General features: G+C 38.9%; 1 protein-coding gene across 1 annotated transcript in view; it reads left to right on the top strand.

Moving 5' to 3' along the window:
* Positions 1-288: 288 nt before the first annotated feature.
* LOC136246072 (adhesion G-protein coupled receptor V1-like) overlaps positions 289-21,301 on the top strand; it is a 251,552-nt gene continuing 230,539 nt past the window's right edge. The window contains exon 1 of the mRNA XM_066037520.1: positions 289-377. Coding sequence (XP_065893592.1) covers positions 339-377 — 39 coding nt within the window. The 5' untranslated portion in view covers positions 289-338. The remainder of the gene's footprint in view (positions 378-21,301) is intronic.

Genomic DNA, 21,301 nt, shown 5'->3' with positions numbered 1-21,301 from the left:
TGGTGTGGCCTAATGGTTTTTTTTTGTCACGTGACCACTTTTTGGATACAGCGTTATAATAATGCTAATAGCTACACTGAATGCGGCAAGCAATTACGCTAGTTTGCTTTTATATTCTGAAAGGTCAGTCCGTGTGAAAATCTGCAAAAACAAGGAAAAAAAGAAGCGTCTTCCTTGTTTGAGTGGAAACCCTATCAGTTGTCTGATGTGATTCGGGGAAAACCAAAAAAACGTGCGTATCACATACCGCGTACTTTTGTCCTCTCCTTTGTGTTTGTTAATGGGAGGGCGTGGTTCTGTGCTACGTATCTATATACAGAATTGGAGATTGGCCAGCCATGATTCGGCTTGTGATCATGTGTTGTGTGGTGCTTTTGGTGAGTAGCTACTGGTAATTTATATTTAGACCGGGGATTAAGACCTGCTACTATACCAAGCCTTGTTGTTGACACCAAGCATGCGGGTCCGGTGGTTCGTTGTTTTAATATCCCCGCGACTAATCAGGGGCGTAGCCAGGATTTTCTGGAAGGGGAGAGGGAAGGGGATTCAAATAACCTTCTATAGTATCCCATTGCTAGATCCACCATAAACTTTTTTTTCCTCCGGCCCTAATGTAGGGTTTCCACTCAAAATAGGAAAGTGTTCCATTTTGTTGTTTCTAGAGATTTTCACACAGATTTACCTTTAAGATAAAACAAACAAGTGCTAATTTGTTATTGGAATGTTTGCAGCAGTCACTAGCAGCACAATTTTAACATGTAAATATCCAAAAGTGGTCAGGTGACCAAAAATCCCTTCATATGGGATTTTCACTGTAAGATATGATGATGCCTCAGCCTTTTTCATTGTTATTGATGATTTTCACACAGGCTGACCTTAAGATAAAGCAAACAAGTGCTAATAATGCGATAAAGAAATTTTGCACACCAAACGTGATGCTTTGCCTCTCTAAAGTCATGCTGCATCCTTGTTTAGTTATATTCGTCCATACGGTGGCAATGGCGGCTCTCTAATCGAGGCCAAAATCCATCAAAATGCCCATCTCACCATTTGTCATCAGTTTTAGGAAGTTTTACGAGTCAAACATGCTGGTTTGCCTCTCTACATCTTTACTGGACGTTTCAATCACCTTCGTCTGTGTAGGCACCTTTCTTCAGTCTCTTGAAATGTCAGAGCACGCCAATTGGGCCACGGCGCAACCATCAACACCACTTACTGCTTATTTTGTTTCATTGATTCTATGAAAATCCAGCAGAAATATTACATAACCCAACTGAATTTAGTCTAGTTTTGACTATCCACCCTTCGGAACTCTACATGAATGGAAATTTCAATTGTGGTTTTTGATAATCGGAATATGCATTTGGTAATCATTTGTATAAACATGTAGAGTACAATATTTAGAGCTAGATTAACTCCATTTGTGTTCTATTACATTTCTGCTGGTTTTCCTGTCATTCTTGCGTGGAACCAATTAAACAAAATAGCTAAGCATTAGCTGGTATTGATGGTTGCACCCAATTGGCGTGCTCTGGTGTTTTCAAGAGACTGAAGAAAGCTGCCTACATAGACGAAGGTGATTGAATGGTCCAGCAAGGATGTAGAGAGGTAAACCAGCATGTTTGACTTGTAAAACTTCCTAAAACTGATGACAAATGGTGAGATGGGCATTTTGATGGATTTTGGCTTCAATTAGAGAGCCGCCAGTGCCACCCTATGGACTAATATAACTAAACAAGGATGCAGCATGACTTTAGAGAGGCAAAGCATCACGTTTGGTGTGCAAGATTTCTTTAACGCATTGTAAATTGGTCAATATCAGCAAAATTCGTGGATATCGGCATTTGGCGGTTTTTGAGGTCGCTAGAAGAGCTGCCAGACCAACCCTATGAATGAAAGCTACTGGCTATGGGTCTAGTAAGTTTTTGAGAAATAAACTAGCACATTTGGCTAGCAAAAGTTCCCGTCAGTGAATAAAATCGGAATTTTTGACAGCCATCGAGCTCAGCCAGATGGCAAACAATTTTGGAATTCGATAATATTTGGTGTGGTAGTAGTTGGACCCATGCCAGACCAGTTTGACCTGGGAGAGTTACTTTGGCATCACTACTGTGTGCTCCAGTGGCATCGAAACTTTTTTTGAGTCCAAAATTTCATTTTCGCCATGCTGCGGCTGGAAATTGCTCCAGACAATGCAGCCACTGATGGTTTTAGTTTAGAGTACAGTTAGTAAGAAAGGTTGAGAGTGCGTATTGTAGCTTTAAAAGACTTTTCCTTGAAGATATAGCAAAAAATCTCATAATGTGTAAGCATATTTGCCGATTTGCACGACAAGACGTTAATGAAAAATAACACCAATCTGGCATTTTCTAAGTGGTACCTAGCTTAGCATTTGTGGGTGGTTTGGTAGTTGATTCTCGGAGGTCGAAATTTCACGTTGCGGACCCTATAGCTTAGACCGTGATCAAGAACCACGGATACACATGATGGAGGAGCGAAGCAAGGAGAGCCCCAAACTGCAACGGAGCCAGCCCATCACCACTGAATATGGGGAAACCATGAAACCGGGGGCACGATTGTTGTCTTCACAGAAATATCGTTTTTAGTATTTCACGAGATGCAAAACCCAGTGCAAAAATTATTTTTAAGATGATCATATCCAGAGTTGTAGTTGCAGCCCACTGTAGTGATAGGAGCACTTTACCTTACAACATCTGAAGGTCAGGTGCTTCCTTCACATTAGTCTAACATCTTTGTCCAGTATCTTACCATCTAGTGCTGGGGGTGGTGGCAAGGGGTGCTGGTCACCCCGGGGTTAAAAAAAAGTGCGCACAGTAATAACTGCATGTGCTAAGCACACACAGCTAGGGAGGCCTGGGAGCATGCTCCCCCAGGGAAATTTTGAAAATAAAATGTTAATGCTCTGAAATGACATTGGGAAGCTATTTTAGATGTAAAGTATCTTTCTCCCTTTTGCTAACATCAATGGTAATATTGTGCTACAGTACCAATTAATTCAATTTCCTATCTAGTTAGTAGTTTATTTTCATGGTACAAATAATTCTCAAAGTAAAAGTTTAGTTCTTTGAGATGTGGAAGTCATTTAGATTGTAACTGCTAATGCATAACATGCAGATGACTGAGAAATGTAAAGACAATGCAATGGCTTAGAGCAAGCAGCGTAATCAGAACAGTGGCTATATTCTGTACTGAATGCTCCATTAGAGTATCATGACGACTGTTCTATTAGAGTATATTTTGATACTGGACTGCTCTATTGGAGTATCTCAGTTTTTTACAAATTTAAGTCGCTGAAAAGTGGTCTTGCCAATCTCTGGTGGGCTCCGGCCCTGGACACATTAACAGTGTTGGGAAAGTTACTTTGTCAATGTAATATACTCTTTACTTTTGGGCAATATAATAAGTTACAGTTACATATTACTCCAAATGAAAAGTAATTTAATATATTACATTAAGTTACTTTGCTCTGACCATACACCTTTCCTTTACACCTTGCATGTTAGTTACTGAGTTAGCATATAATAAACACTCCTGTAAATATAGCTACTGGTTTCTTGCACCTGTGTTAAGATGCTTATTGTTTTTACCACTTCTGCCGTGCCTAAACATTGCTGGCAAATCATGTGACCAGTTGTCTGAGGTGTATCTTGAGCTAATATGGATAATTTTATTATAGGGGATCTTGACAGTAGATTGCAGCCACTAAGCTGATGAGTAGCACTAATTGGCTAGTAATGGACCTGGTAATTGTTATGAATATCATTACACGTTGCTAACGAGCTGTAATAGTAATGCGTTACATAATAACACATTACTTTCATCACTAATATAACAAACAATGGGTTCCTTGAAAGTAACTTAAGTTATATTACTAGACTACGAATAGTAGCACATTATATTACTTGAAATCACAAAATGTAATACTATTACATAACACGTTAATTTAGTAACGCGTTATTCCCAACACTGTACTTCAGAACCCAATAATAACGTCACAAATCACACTGTGGCAATCATGTGTGAAGTTTCTAATCAAGTTTCAGTGTTGGAAGTAATGCGTTACATAATATTATTACTTTTGTGGTACCTAAGTAATATAACGAAATATGCTATAAAAACAGGTGATATAACTCAAGTTACTTTACTTACTAATGTAACGCGTTACCTAAGTAATGTAGTTACTGTAACGAGTCTAATATTATTACTACTAGTAACGAAGTTACAAATCTTATTAGTAATCCACTGTGTAACCTAGCCACAACGAAGTAATGAAGCCTACTGAATGAAGCTTATTCACCAGCTTCTTACTTATAACCAAGATTTGCACATTTCCCAACAACACAATCATGTCACGTGATAAGGTGGTAGTTTCACACGTGACAGCTTAAGGCTGTGGACGCAAAGTAATATTATTATAGTTACTTTATTTTTTGGGTAATAAGTAACTGTAACTGAATAGTTCTGTTGCAAGTAATATGTAATATGTGACTAGTTAGTAACTGTCCCAACACTGTCAAGTTTTAAATCACAAATCCAATTTCAAATTACAAATCAGGTTTCAAATCATGAGTTTTGATACGGTTGGGTGCATAGTCTGCCTATGCTGTTGTTAGTTTGGAAAAAATCTGAGACTTCTCACCATCTGAGCGATGAGCATCAAAATTTTCTGCATCATTAAAGAATTGTGTCATGCTTTCTAGCCATTTCCAGTGCTTCTGCAGCCACAACAATTATTAATCATTGACTAAAACTATGTCCCTAGACATTTAGTAGCAGCGGTTGTCATTAATTTTATTATTAAATCCACAGCTTACTGACTTCTTCAAAATATAGCACTAGCTAGTCTTTGTTTATCGTATTGATAGACATTTATTTCAGATCAGCTTCATTTGTCAACTTTGTAATTCTCTTCGACCTACATCTACACATATTTTGATTGCTTGTCCATTGATTGATTAGCATTTTAACCTCTCAACAATCAGCAAAGCTGCTCTTCCTTGTTGGAGTAACTAAAGACATGTAAAACACATAGGACAATAAAATAAACAGGGCAACACAAAGCAACTACAGAAAAGAACAAAACTGGGGGGTCCGCCGCTTTCTTGAAGGGCATACGAGATTTCAAAATCACAGTGATTTCTCTGAAATCAATGATTTCAGTTGTGATTTCATGATTTCCGTGATTTCACCATGGTTGACTCTCATGGAGCTAGAACAGGTCCAGAGGCTTCGTCATCAGTAAACTGGATGGTAAAAGTTATATCATCACTAGAATCTAGTTGGGAAGCAAAGATGCTGGGGCCATAGCCGGCTGGCTGAGATGATTCCAGGCCGAGTTCCAGGCACCAGTTGCGGCACCAGTAGTGGTGATGGTTCGTGGTTGTGGTTGTACGGTAGTGCTGATGATTAACAGGCAAGCTAACAGTGTAAAAAGGCTGTCTAAAAATGGATTTAATATGCTAGAAGCCGTCCCAGAACTTCATGCATAAGCTATATTCTAACAAGGGTAAAAAATAATAGGCGTGGATCAAGGATGCCGCATTGGCCTGGTTATATAGCTAGCATTTTAATGAGATTTTTTACGAGGCAATCCACAACTTCTCTGGCCTATCAATGCTATTACCCTCTTAGCCACTCAATGTTCAACTAGACACCACTACCCTTACCACTTCATCCAGGTACTTAGCTACACGAACCGGCGTTCCTTCTTTCCAAGAACTGTCATTGACTGGAATAATTTGCCAACTTCAGTGATTGAGTCAGAAAGCATTAGCATATAGTTACTACATACTTGTGCTGTAAAGAAAAAAAGGTATAGGCATCAAGACTCACGGTAGTGAGTCGCACGGCCAGTAAGCAGAAACGTGCACCGCAGACAATAAATGACGCGACTACTATGTGAGGATTTTACAAGAACGAATGTTGTCAAATTCGGCCTTCCTGTAATCCACCCGTCACTTACGCTATCCCTTTGAAACTCTGGAGTTGAACTCATCGTGTCACTATAGTAACTACCACACAAGCAGTGAAGCAAATCCATGCCGATTGTTTTGTGATCGAGGTTGCCGACATCAAAGGGGAAGTTTCTTTTATTTTTTATTGCATGCGGTTAGACGCAACCGCAGGTGTATGCCTTGCGTTCCTTTGTGCATTCCGAACATTGATTGCCCTGTTATCGCTTCAGTATTCACTCAATCACCTCAAGATTCACATCATCGATTTCACCATACATGATTACCCTACAGTCGTGATTTCAGCACCAAACGAAGTTTCAGTCGTCCTCAGTCGACCTAGAGGCCAAATACAAATCCCAGATTGTTGTTTTCCGCAATACTCGCTTGGCACGTAGGGCAATGTGTCTTTAAACTGTTCTAAAAGTTTCGTTCAGATTGAAACATTTGTTTTCGAGAATGGCTAGTTTGAAATTTGAATTTAGTTGCCCCCATGTCATTTGCTCTCTAAGAATTTTACTCGGAATTTAAAGAATGACGCAGAGCACAACTGCGGTCACTGGGTATTGATGAACTGGCGCTCTATGTAGTTAATCAGTACATATAGCCACCAAGAAGTGTGCTGCCATAGATTATAGTCCATAGATATAATCTATAGTGCTGCATACCATCGTCGATCGCTTTTAAATTTAGTCGCCCCCACCGTGACGTAATTTGTCCTCTAAGGGCGCAGCTTAAAGAATGACACAAGAGTATAACTGCGGTTACCAGTTGTTGACACAAGCTGTGAGTAATTAGCACATGTAGCTAGCTTAAAAGGAAGTGTGCAAAATCGCCTAATACAATCATCACCATGCATTATTGCATTTTATAGCACCCCCACACAAAATTACACATGTAATTACAAACATACAGAGGAGACACATGAATACCAAACACTTTTCACAACAATAATGTAAGAATTGTACAATAATGACTGTAATATAACTGCTATGCAAATGTTTTCCAGTGGCCCGCCATGGTAGCAAGTCTCACATGACGGCATGTATATTCATCCAAACACAATGGGAGTAACGAGTAAGTATGATGACAACAAGTTGGTATGACTCCATTTGTAGAATCCAGATGAGTGGGTGTGGCTCCAGTATGTCTAAACAGTTAACAAACATTCCTGTTATAAATACGTGCTAGAGTTGCAATATAATAGTATAGTATTTAAATACAACAATACATAGTCTCCATTGCATCACTATCAAACGACACTAAGTGGAGGATATTGTTGCATCTCTAGTATGTACACTCTATCAGTACAATCTGTCTTAATGGCCACTAGTATAGAAAGACAACCACTCTTGAAAAGCCAATTCCAATTGAGAATTTATACACTGTTACCTGCTGAATGAGTGAAGGTTGCAATAAACAAGTTATACCGTAATTTATACACGTGATCTGATCCTGTATATTCTATCAGTGGATGAGATCCACTTGGCCAGGACAAAATGTGACTCAAGTGTCCTGGATGATCCATACTCAACCAACTTATGACCCAGTGGCACAATGGAACTGACTATTTATACAGAATACAATTATATTTATTTCTAAGATGTGTGGATGTGTGGACACATTACATGTACATACAAGACATGCTACGTACTGTTTTAGCATTTCAAGTCACCACATTATGCACGTACCAGTCAACAATGCTTCATAGTGCCCATCAGTAAACCTGAAGAAAAGTTACGAAAAATAAAAATTCACATAAGTACAATGAAACCTCATTAATATGGCCAGCTGTGGGACCAAAAAATTTGGCCTGAATAACAAGGTGGCCTTATTAATGAGGTCATAAGTAATGCTTAGCTATATTTGGGACCTACTAGAGGTGGCCAATATAATGAGGTGGTCTTATTAAAGAGGTGGCCACTAAGTGAGGTTTCACTGTGCATACAGTTCACAATATTGTGAACAATATTAATGGTTAACAATATACACTGAAACCTACAGGTCACTTCTTGTGGAAGATTGCTCTCTACACAAAATGACACATTCAGAGATTGTATTTAGATGGATGATACAGTAACGCATTGTGACTTCAATACTCGTGATGTGTCACTGCTAGGCAGCAACCATATACACGGCACTGCCACATCGCACTTGCTCGCACACACAATTTTGCTAAAGATTTTACAAATTGATAATTAAGGGGTGTGGCAACTAGCTGTTTCGCTCGCAAGACTGTGTGGCAGCTGTTTCCCTTCTGTACAAGTGGCCACCAAGACAGGTCCACTGTGGATGAAAGCCAGGCATTAGATATTTGGTATTTCATGTGTTGAAGACATTCCAGGGCTTCTGGTAGTCTCAAATCTCACCACAGTTTAACTCAGGTAGTGTTGTGGTCACCACTAAACTACTGGAATGCTGTGTTATGTTCATCTTATGCTTGGCTACTATATTGTAGAACTGAAATGAATACTCTGAAAAATATATCCTATGGATAATGACTTCATCACTTTCTTCATCAGGAACTTATAAGGACCAATAGTGAAACTTTTTACACTTGGGGCTGACAGTCAACTGCCTATGTCTGAAGCAGTGCTTTTGGTGCTCTAACAGTTTGAGTTTGGCCGCCTTTCCTGTATACAGCAATGCTATGAACAAAGGAAAGGTGGCCAAACTCAAACTATTTATTACTATCAGAGAATCTATACACATTGCTTTATTGAGAATTAAATTTATGTGGCATTTATGATGCTCACACACTTAAAAACTAGCAGCATCACATAGTTCTCATTAACACTTTAACAATAACATTGTATTATCTGATTAGCTAATATTAATTTTACAACTTGCACACCTCGCACATGGCCGCATTATGATATCATTACTTTTTGTCACAGTTAACTCTGCTTTACTTGGACGCGCACTTTTCTTTACAGCTATAAGCTGTTTTTGGATGGGATTGCCTTTACCGGTAGATATAATTAAGCAGTACTGTTGTAATTTTTTTCCTTGGATCATTACTCACTTCTTGGCACATCGGCATGCCCAGTAATATAATAATAAAAGTAGCTGATGGTGATGCATGTGATTAATTAAGTATATTGGAATTGGCAATGGGTACTATTACATGCATGGTTGTGTGTCACCCGTGGGTCGAACTGTCCACACGATTTCAGTTACACTTTTATCACTGAGTCATGATGAATTTTAAAACAGTATCTTTGTTAGGTAGATAGACTTGGACTCAATCAGTAATGATTAGGTAAGTGTTCTCATACACTCAGCAAAATTTGTGTTATACACTGTTAGCTCCAATGCATCCTGCATTATCATTTCTTCAGATAATATAATGCAAACCAGTATGATGAATTGACAGCAATAAATATACCTGCAAAATTTAGCAGAACTTATAAACCTTACTCAGCTGATTGATTGTATTCATAAATAGCTGTTAGAAAGAAATAAGAATTTATACCTCATCTGAACAATATGTGATTTAATCTGCATGAAGCTGACTTATGCAGAAAGATAGCTACTTGTATGTACTACCTACCAGTTTTGATAATACACAATAAATTAGATCACACCTGAAAGTTGACATGAACAATATCTCTGCTAACATCAGTAACATGCACATTCCTTCCTTCACAATGGTATTGAAAACTGGAATGACTCTCTGTTAACAAACCTGATCTCATTTCATATTGACTAACAACCACAGTGGCAGGAAACACTCTAGTACACAGTCGACTGATCTGGATACATCCATGGTCTTCATTGTGTGTGCCGGGATTGTTCTATACGAAATGTTTGCTTGCGAGTTGTGCAAAGGTGTTTAGTGGGTCAGCTGAACAAGCAGAATCATATTATGTGAGCTATTCTTTGAAAAGTTACACCTAGTAGCTAGTTACTAACCAGTACTGACATACATGCTTTTTAGACAAAGCTGCATATTTGTCCTGAAGCTAATATAATGCTGGGAACTACTTTCTTTGCAAAAGTGTGCTTATAGTTTGCAGCCCTACCCGTTTCATCATTAACCCATGCAGTCATGTACTGTCACTTGTGGCTGCGAGTAGAGCCTAAATTGCTAGATAACACCTAAGAGATTCCGAGATAGATTCTCTGATCACTCGTGTGGCTCCAGTAATGGAAGCTTTTGACCATTGGTGGACTCAGCTTGGGCTGTAAAATTCAAGAGATTGGCAGCCGAACCAGTGCCAGATCAAGTGATTCGGGCCTTTAAATCACTTCTGTTATGTTCCAATTAATAATATCGCGTCATTCAATGCGTCCATGATTTACGAAAATATACGGAGTTTTACGATTTTTGTTTTCATAAGTGTGATTTCTGATTTCTTTTGAGTGTGTGATTTCATGATTTCAAATGTGATTTCTGACGAAGCGTACAAGATTTCAACAGTGTCGGACCCCTCGAGCAAAACAGAGATTAAATTAATCATGGATTGAATAGTGTACAAATGTTCTATATAGCACCATAAGACATTGTAGAAATCATCATGTGCTAATTTCCCATTGCAAGGTAGGTATACCTATACCGGCATGATGAAGTCTTGTTGTGTTTACAGGTTTTTGCGATTGAATTCATCCCATTTGCAATTGAATTCATCGGTTTTGCAGTTGAATTAGTCGCTTTTGCAATAGAATTTGTCGGTTTTGCAGTTGAATTAGTCGCTTTTGCAATAGAATTCGTCATGCTTACATTACAATTCGTCATAAACAAAACAGCTCCAAGAAACCAACCGTTCATTAAGAGATGGATCCATTAGGGCCCTGCTAACAGTAATTCAAGAGTCTGCAGCAATTTGTAGAACTATACTGGAGAATGCTGCTCATTAAGCAATCAGTTGTTCTCAATAAATCTTTTTGGCATGTGATTGTGGAACATTTATAGATGTTTAATTTATCCTTCTTATTTGCTTTTGAGTGTTGTACTGTAGCTTTATGTATTTAGTTTTATAGCTTCCTTGTCACGCCTGTACTATGCTTTTTGCATGTCACATGAGTCAAACGTATATGTAAAATTGTATGTGTTTTTGGGCATCTTACTGATGGTTTGTTCTCTCATGAGTTTGGGATTCTTATGAAGACTTCTATAGCTTCAGAGTAGAAATTAGGAGCTTAGTAGTTCTACCGCTGAGATACCCAATTCCAAGGGGGAAAGTTTTTTTCTGGTTTCCAGGTTTAGGGGGTCAACAGTGAGAATTTTATCCTTGAAACATTTAGACCTCTATAAATATATGTGACCTAATTTGGGAAAACCATTGATCTATGCACATCAATGGATTGTGAGATATGCGATTTCAATCCAGTATAGCTTGGGGAGGTCAAAAGCTACTAGTTTGTAGTTTTCACTGTGAATACAGCCAACCATAGTGCTTATCTCACTTTAATCCCAGCTAATGATATAACCATGATTTTGAGCACCTTTTAATGATGGTATATATCTGTAACACATGCATGTCACCACGGGTGGTGGTGGTGCAGATGGTGGGTGGGCAATTGGTATATGAATGGAAATTGCCTAGTAGGTCATATGGCATTTCCAGCCTTAATGTTGGCTCTCAAGATCACCTGTGCCACTGACATTTATATAGAAAACCTCTGGGCAACTGTCCAAGGCTGTCCATGTCTCTAGCCTTGTGTTTCAGCTAGCCAGTGGCATTTCAAGGTGACAAAGTGTTCATAGTGGCTGGCACATGTCTCTACAAATCCACTCTTGAAAAATAGCCTGAGTAAATCAGTGGCATGGCTGTAATGAAAATGTGTAGTGTATTAGTGTGGCTATCAAATCATTGTGTGCATAGATCAATAATTTTCTAAAATTGGTCACATAATGTTTTCGAATTGTTTATAAATCCACAAAGTTTTATTTTTGCATTCCTCAAAGTCAAAAACATTTCCCTGCCTATTAAGAGATATATTATTTGATCTGCAGCCTGAAAATCTTAACATTGATACAGCATTCCTGTAAGTATATAAAGTTGCAACCTACATATAGCTGCAGGGTTTTTATTCTGATAAACTGTACACAACATGTTTTATGGGCTTGGAATCCAGTTGTGCTATGTTCAATCCATACATCTATAGTGTGATCGATAGTTTTTGCTATAATTATGTGTTCTCCTAATCAGAATTGAGATTGGTGCCTTTACTATCTTTAACATGCATATAGAAAGTTTTGCACGTAAAAATTTTTCTTTGTGCACAAACAAACTGTGATGCCATATAGCCTGAATGTTTCAAGTTCCAGTCTAAATTTTTGTATGTTTAATATGTGCAGAATTACTTGTACAATATTATTACAATGAAGTAGGGTTCCAGCATTAAAAAAGTAGTAAAACAAGATATATGATTGATGGTATAGCTATTAAAAAATAGCTATGTGGGAAAATCTCTACATTGACATGTTACTACCATCTTTTTAATGCCAAAGTAGGGTTTTATGTTGTAATAGCTACCATCATTTATACATGCTCCACTAAACAAAGTATAGTTTGCAATTTTCTTTCGCTTTTTTTGTTTTTATCACTTCTTTGTTGCCTAGAGGGACACACCAATGAGCTGGTTAAGTTTTAGCCTTGCCTGGTGAGTGATTTCGAAGTTATAGCAATAGACAGCGAGAAGAGCAACAAAACAATCAATTTGTACAGTACCTTTATGGAAAATAAATTGCAGGTGCTTATTTGATCGATCATAAGTCATGAGTGCAACCAGAGATACCCCCATGGATGTGAAACTAATAAATGCTACCTAGTGTCGTGCCCTAGTAAAATGGTCAGTCATTTAGTCATGCATTCTCTCAGGCAGGCAGACCAAAAATCAGGTTTGGTGATTAAAAAAAAATCAATATCCAGCTGTCTGTGAATGTTTTCTTGTTTTCAATACTGGATTTAAAATTATATGCATTAAGACTATTCTGTGAAACGATTTATTAGTTTGTATAATAATTTCAGATATAGATAGTCCTTACAACAATGGCAGATGGTATCTGTAGTTTTGGTAAAAGTCTCCTTCAAATTTAGCTCAGTAGCAGTCTGGCTAGTTATTATTGCTCTGCATGTTAATGAACAATCTTAATGCAATCGCTACATTTTTAGAAAAACTATTCTAGACTTGCCACTGAATGGATAGCAATGTAACGGACCTGGAAGTGCAGTACACAGCACTTGTACAATGTTATGATGATGAAGTGTTCACTAGTGTTTGTTGATTGTGATACACCCAGTATTAGTAATTATGAACCATGGTAGTGGGTTCATAATAGGGATCGCCCATGTTTTTTGCAAAAATCCTAATAGAACGCACACCTAAAAACCACCTTGAAAAGCATCCTTCAACTCAAAACAACCCTCTGGTGGTTCTTTGCAATGAGTATTGGTCCACTAGTAAGTATCAAGTGGAAAGGAAACAGTATGTGTATTTCAGACAAAACTGAAATATGCCCGTTTGTTCATATCAGTTATTATCTAATCCAAAACAGCCAAGCTGTAAAAAAAGAGTGCGGCCCTGAGAAAGGCTATGGTGAAAAAAGATGTGAAATCCAAGGTGGCGGCAAAGAAATGGCTGTGATGGTAGGGTAATGGTAAAAATTTTAATAACGACAATTCAGGTGAATTTTGTGCCAAGACCAAGCGGCACCAAATTCACCTGAATTGTTGTTATTAAAATTTTTACCATTAACCTACCATCACAGCCATTTCTTGGCCGCCACCTTGGATTTCACATCTTTTTTCACCATAGCCTTTCACAGGGCCGCACTCTTTTTTTACAGCTTGGCTGTTTTGGATTAGATTTCACTTCTTTTTGTATTTGTATACCCCAAAGCCGGCCTATGGCCGGCTTTAGGGCTTTTTAACCTGTCATTTTTTCTTTACTACAGGAAGAAGAAAAGATGAAGCAGAGTGATTTCTTTGTAGCTGACCTCTCTGCAAGGTGATCCTTCTAGCTGATCCCTCTACCGGATGACTTGTTTATAGCTGAACTCTCTACAGGGTGATTTGTTTGTAGCTGAACTCTCTACAAGGTAATTTCTTCTAGCTGATCTTTCTACAGGGTGATTTGTTTGTAGCTGAATTCTCTACAGGGCGATTTGTTTGCAGCTAAACTGCTGAACACTCTACAATGTAACTTCTTCTAGCTGAACTCTCTACAGGTAGCTTGTTTCTAGCTGAACTCTCTACAGGGTGATTTGTTTCCAGCTGAACTCTCTACAAGGTAACTTCTTCTAGCTGATCTTTCTACAGGGTGATTTGTTTGTAGCTGAATTCTCTACAGGGCAATTTGTTTGCAGCTGAACTCTCTACATGGTAGTTTCTTTGTAGTTGAACTCTCTACAATGTGACTTCTTCTAGCTGAACTCTCTGCATGGTGACTTGTTTCTAGCTGATCTCTCTACAGTGTAACTTGTTTCTAGCTGAACTCTCTACAGGGTGATTTGTTTGTAACTGAATTCTCTACAAGGTAACTTCTTCTAGCTGATCTTTCTACAGGGTGATTTGTTTGTCTCTACAGGGCAATTTGTTTGCAGCTGAACTCTCTACATGGTAGTTTCTTTGTAGCTGAACTCTCATACAATGTAACTTCTTCTAGCTGAACTCTCTACAGGGTGACTTGTTTCTAGCTGAACTCTCTACAGGGTGATTTGTTTGTAGCTGAACTCTCTACAAGGTAACTTCTTCTAGCTGATCTTTCTACAGGGTGATTTGTTTGTCTCTATAGGGCAATTTGTTTGCAGCTGAACTCTCTACATTGTATTTTCTTTGTAGCTGAACTCTCTACAGTGTAACTTCTTCTAGCTGAACTCTCTACAGGGTAACTTGTTTCTAGCTGAACTCTCTACAGGGTGATTTGTTTCTAGCTGAACTCTCTACAAGGTAACTTCTTCTAGCTGATCTTTCTACAGGGTGATTTGTTTGTAGCTGAATTCTCTACAGGGCAATTTGTTTGCAGCTGAACTCTCTACATGGTAGTTTCTTTGTAGCTAAACTCTCTACAATGTGACTTCTTCTAGCTGAACTCTCTACAGGGTGACTTGTTTCTAGCTGAACTCTCTACAGGTTGATTTGTTTGTAGTTGAATTCTCTACAAGGTAACTTCTTCTAGCTGATCTTTCTACAGGGTGATTTGTTTGTAGCTGAATTCTCTACAGGGCAATTTGTTTGCAGCTGAACTCTCTACATGGTAGTTTCTTTGTAGTTGAACTCTCTACAATGTAACTTCTTCTAGCTGAACTCTCTACAGGGTGACTTGTTTGTAGCTGAACTCTCTACAAGGTAACTTCTTCTAGCTGATCTTTCTACAGGGTGATTTGTTTGTAGCTGAATTCTCTGCAGGGCGATTTGTTTGCTGCTGAACTCTCTACATGGTAGTTTCTTTGTAGCTGTACTCTCTACAATGTAACTTCTTCTAGCTGAACTCTCTACGGGTGACTTGTTTGTAGCTGAACTCTCTACAAGTTGATTTGTTTGTAGCTGAATTCTCTACAGGGCGATTTGTTTGTAGCTGAACTCTCTACAAGTTGATTTGTTTGTAGCTGAATTCTCTACAGGGCGATTTGTTTGTAGCTGAACTCTCTACAAGTTGATTTGTTTGTAGCTGAATTCTCTACAGGGCGATTTGTTTGCTGCTGAACTCTCTACATGGTAGTTTCTTTGTAGCTGAACTCTCTACAATGTAACTTCTTCTAGCTGAACTCTCTACAATGTAACTTCTTCTAGCTGAACTCTCTACAGGGTAACTTGTTTCTAGCTGAACTCTCTACAGGGTGATCTGTTTGTAGCTGAACTCTCTACAAGGTAAGATGATCTTTCTACAGGGTGATTTGTTTGTAGCTGAATTCTCTACAGGGCAATTTGTTTGCTGCTGAACTCTCTACATGGTAGTTTCTTTGTAGCTGAACTCTCTACAATGTAACTTCTTCTAGTTGAACTCTCTACAGGGTAACTTGTTTGTAGCTGAACCCTCTACAGGGTGATTTGTTTGTAGCTGAACTCTCTACAAGGTAACTTCTTCTAGCTGATCTTTCTACAGGGTGATTTGTTTGTAGCTGAACTCTCTACAAGGTAACTTCTTCTAGCTGATCTTTCTACAGGGTGATTTGTTTGTAGCTGAATTCTCTACAGGGCGATTTGTTTGCTGCTGAACTCTCTACATGGTAGTTTCTTTGTAGCTGAACTCTCTACAATGTAACTTCTTCTAGCTGAACTCTCTACGGGTGACTTGTTTCTAGCTGATCTCTCTACAGGGTGACTTGTTTCTAGCTGAACTTTCTACAGGGTGATTTGTTTGTAGCTGAACTCTCTTCTTCTAGCTGATCTTTCTACAGGGTGATTTGTTTGTTTCTACAGGGCAATTTGTTTGCAGCTGAACTCTCTACATGGTAGTTTCTTTGTAGCTGAACTCTCTACAATGTAACTTCTTCTAGCTGAACTCTCTACAGGGTGACTTGTTTCTAGCTGAACTCTCTACAGGGTGATTTGTTTGTAGCTGAACACTCTACAAGGTAACTTCTTCTAGCTGATCTTTCTACAGGGTGATTTGTTTGTCTCTACAGGGAAATTTGTTTGCAGCTGAACTCTCTACATGGTAGTTTCTTTGTAGCTGAACTCTCTACAATGTAACTTCTACTAGCTGAACTCTCTACAGGGTGACTTGTTTCTAGCTGAACTCGCTACAGGGTGATTTGTTTGTAGCTGAACTCTCTACAATGTAACTTCTTCTAGGTGATCTTTCTACAAGGTGATTTGTCTGTAGCTGAATTCTCTACAGGGTTAATTTGTTTGCTACTGAACTCTCTACATGGTAGTTTCTTTGTAGTTGAACTCTCTACAATGTAACTTCTTCTAGCTGAACTCTCTACAGGGTGACTTGTTTGTAGCTGAACTCTCTACAAGGTAACTTCTTCTAGCTGATCTTTCTACAGGGTGATTTGTTTGTAGCTGAATTCTCTACAGGGCGATTTGTTTGCAGCTGAACTCTCTACATGGTGGTTTCTTTGTAGCTGAACTCTCTACAATGTAACTTCTTCTAGCTGAACTCTCTACGGGTGACTTGTTTCTAGCTGATCTCTCTACTGGGTGACTTGTTTCTAGCTGAACTCTCTACAGGGTGATTTGTTTGTAGCTGAACTCTCTACAAGGTAACTTCTTCTAGCTGATCTTTCTACAGGGTGATTTGTTTGTCTCTACAGGGCAATTTGTTTGCAGCTGAACTCTCTACATGGTAGTTTCTTTGTAGCTGAACTCTCTACAATGTAACTTCTACTAGCTGAACTCTCTACAGGGTGACTTGTTTGTAGCTGAACCCTCTACAGGGTGATTTGTTTGTAGCTGAACTCTCTACAAGGTAACTTCTTCTAGGTGATCTTTCTACAGTGTGATTTGTTTGTAGCTGAATTCTCTACAGGGCAATTTGTTTGCAGCTGAACTCTCTACATGGTAGTTTCTTTGTAGCTGAACTCTCTACAATGTAACTTCTTCTAGCTGAACTCTCTACAGGGTGACTTGTTTGTAGCTGAACTCTCTACATGGTAATTTCTTTGTAGCTGAACTCTCTACAATGTAACTTCTTCTAGCTGATCTCTCTACAGGGCGACTTGTTTCTAGCTGAACTCTCTACAGGGTGATTTGTTTGTAGCTGAACTCTCTACAAGGTAACTTCTTCTAGCTGATCTTTCTACAGGGTGATTTGTTTGTAGCTGATTTCTCTACAGGGCGATTTGTTTTCTGCTGAACTCTCTACATGGTAGTTTCTTTGTAGCTGAACTCTCTACAATGTAACTTCTTCTAGCTGAACTCTCTACAGGGTGACTTGTTTCTAGCTGATCTCTGTACAGGGTGACTTGTTCCTAGCTGAACTCTCTACACAGGACCGCCCACAGGGGGAGGCAACTGGGGAATTTTGCCCCTGGCCCCAGCCTGAAAGGGGCCCCTCCATGAAGGGCCCCCTGAATACCTGTTTAAAAGATCGATATACTCTAATAGAGCAGTCAGATCTAAATACTTTAATAGAGCAGTCACAGTATTCTTCAGAGGAGCAGTGTAGCAAGCTTATAGATAAGGAGATATGGTTGGTGATGGGTAGTTATTGTCATTGCCAGCAGGTTGTGACGTTTTTTTTTTTTTTTTTGGTCTTCATCTTACAACTTGGGTGAAGGGCCCCACTTTAACTCTTTGCCCTGGGCCCCTTAATTTCTCTGGGCGGCCCTGTCTCTACAGGTGATTTGTTTGCATCTGAATTCTCTTACTTGGTGGTTTCTTTGTAGCTGAACTCTCTACAAAGTGACTTCTCCTAGCTGATCTATCTACATGATGACTTGTTTCTAACTGAACTCTCTACAGTGATATCTGTTCATAGCGGAACTTTCTACTGGGTGATTTGTTTGCAGCTAAACTCTTTGCATGATTGTTTCTTTGTAACTGAACTCTCTACAAGGTAACTTCTTCTAGCTGATCTCTCTACAGGATGACTTGTTTCTAACTGAACTCTCTACAGTGTGATCTGTTCATAGCGGAACTTTCTACTGGGTGATTTGTTTGCAGCTAAACTCTTTGCATGACTGTTTCTTTGTAACTAAACTCTCTACAATGTGACTTCTTCTAGCTGATCTCTCTACAGGATGACTTGTTTCTAACTGAACTCTCTATAGTGTGATCTGTTCATAGCGGAACTTTCTACTGGGTGATTTGTTTGCAGCTAAACTCTTTGCATGATTGTTTTTTTGTAACTGAACTCTCTACAAGGTAACTTCTTCTAGCTGATCTCTCTACAGGGCAATTTGTTTGTAGCTGAATTCTCTACAGGGTGATTTATTTGAGCTGAACTCTCTACATGATGGCTTCTTTGTAGCTGAACTCTCTATTAGGTACCTTCTTCTAGCTGATCTGACTACAGGGTGACTTGTTTGTAGCTGAATTCCCTACAGAATAACTTGCAATGTAATATAACTGAGTAAATTATACATGCAGCTGAATGCTTTATTAGGGTGACTGTTCTATTAGAGTATCTCGATCTCGCATTTGCTGCACATAGTTGCCTTTCGAATCATAACTCAGTGATTTGTAATCCGATTCTTCTGTACTACTGCAAGAACTTTCTATGATGATTATTCCAGCTACATACTGATTTTCAGCTCGTTGCTGTAAGCGGTTTGCCTGGTAGACACGAAAACTAATAGTTTTTTATTCATAAAAATCGATCGCGTAATTTTGACACAGGTTGGGTTTTGTGTCATATCTCCATGGTCTTTATCCCGATTCCTTTCAAACCACAAAAAGGCACTTCTACGATGGTTGCTTCATCTACTTATCAATCTTCAACTGATTCCTCCAAGGGGTTTACCCTGTAGGCGTGACAGACCTTCGACCTTATTTTACGCAAATAATCGGTAATAACTCCGTGAATGTTCATCGGATTCCTACCAAAGTTGGTACGAAGATTCGCCTTAATGAGCCCTTTAAGTGTGCCAAAGTTCAGCCCAATCCGAGCACGCATTCGTGTTTTATGGCGAATTTTGCGAAGTGTGCGAAATGAAGAAGAAAAAAACGAAGAAATTAAAACGAAATGTTGTTCGCTCGTATCTCGGAAATGGCTGGAGCGCTTTTCTTCAAATTTGGGATGTAGACTCCCCTAACTGGGCGGCACGTCTCTAGTAAATTTGGTTCCAATCGGATAAGGGATCACAGAGCTACATAGATGTGAAAATTGCGTTTTCTTTCTTCCTGTTAATATACTCACGGTGTAGCGCGCCGGCTTCTTGGGCCGCACGACACACTATCGTGTGTCTTGATTCGGCATAATATTATTATTATTATTATTCTTTCACAGGCATAGCGAAGTTTACAAGGAGAATCCTGGGATAAAAAAAGGCTTGCTGAATGGATCATTGTGCGTGTCCATGACCTATTTTTGATTTCGTTTTCGGATGGAAACAGCCCAAACCGGGCCGTTTCTTCTTGCCAAAACGCATTACGCTTGAGAAGCCATACAAGATCACGCTCAGAGTTAAGTTTTTTGGTGTGCGCTACTTGTGGCTAATAGAATCTGTCTTTAAACTCAGTATAGGCCAGGAAGCTTAATCTGGGCTGATGACTTTGTTGCAAGGTGGTTTTTTCCGCTACGTGATTTTTGTACGTGGGCGGATTATCCAGATTAAATACTCTAATAGAGCAGTCACTTAAATACTATAATAATGCAGTCTAGTGTATAACTACAATCCTTGCACTGAATTAAAGGCACCAGTAATGTAAATTGTAGCTCATATTAGGAGACTCTCAGTCTGTATGTACATTGCAATTTGATCAGTTTCATGTGTGCACTGAAATGTTGACAGCATTACTATGCAGAATGCAAAATTACACTATTCACAACAGTCTTTATTATCAATAAAAGAAATCTCATACTCCATTACTGGATTAATTAAAAAGTACACAAACTAGATGAATTAAAAATTGGAATAGGGATCGCTGAAAAAAGCCACAAAACAAGAAGGGATCGCTGGGGTGGTAATGTAAACCACAAATCCCTATTTTGACTCTGCATGTCGGTGGTAATGTAAACCACAAATCCCTACTCACTTCAAAATGACAGAGCATGTAACTAAAGATTTATGACAGAGTCAAAATAGGGATTTGTGGTTTACATTACCACCCCAGCGATCCCTTCTTGTTTTGTGGCTTTTTTCAGCGATCCCTATTCCCATTTTAAAATTTCCAATTTTTAATTCATCTAGTAGGAAATTATCATGGTGTACTGGTATGTAGCTAGCTTGCTATTGTGAGTGTTGCACCATTACGTGGATCTAATATTCAGTGGAGTACATCTCAAAAGTCAATAGTATAGTTGAGTGCAAGCGGGTAGGAGCTTGTAATGTAGTAGCCTCCAATGTTTGTTAGGGTATAGCTAGCTTCTGGTCACCACTAAACCATTAAAAAATGAGCAACTAATACACTAAAGGCTACTGGGTTAAAGGTTGGTTAGTATATGGATAATCTAATTACAGTGTGATATGGAAACTTTTGTTATTATAATGTTGATATGATCGTTTCAAATGCTACTTTATCAATACACATGACAGTGTGTCGTGCGGCCAAGTACAGCCAGTGTGGGTGTGCGACAGACAAGTGTGAATTTTATAGGAAAGAAAACACTGTTTTCACACATCCATAGCTTGATAATGGCTGGACAGAAATTAACCATTTTTGCTGTGGAAACTTCGAATTCCTTGGGGTAGGGCACTTCCCATTCTAAATTTGGGGTGAATCCACCCATCCATCACTGAAATATGCGCCTTCGAAATTTGTCTTATT

This window comes from Dysidea avara, chromosome 15 (assembly GCF_963678975.1).
Source record: "Dysidea avara chromosome 15, odDysAvar1.4, whole genome shotgun sequence".
Classification (NCBI taxonomy): domain Eukaryota; kingdom Metazoa; phylum Porifera; class Demospongiae; order Dictyoceratida; family Dysideidae; genus Dysidea; species Dysidea avara.
The sequence above is the reverse complement of the archived record's forward strand: the minus strand, read 5'-3'. Positions and strand labels throughout refer to the sequence as shown.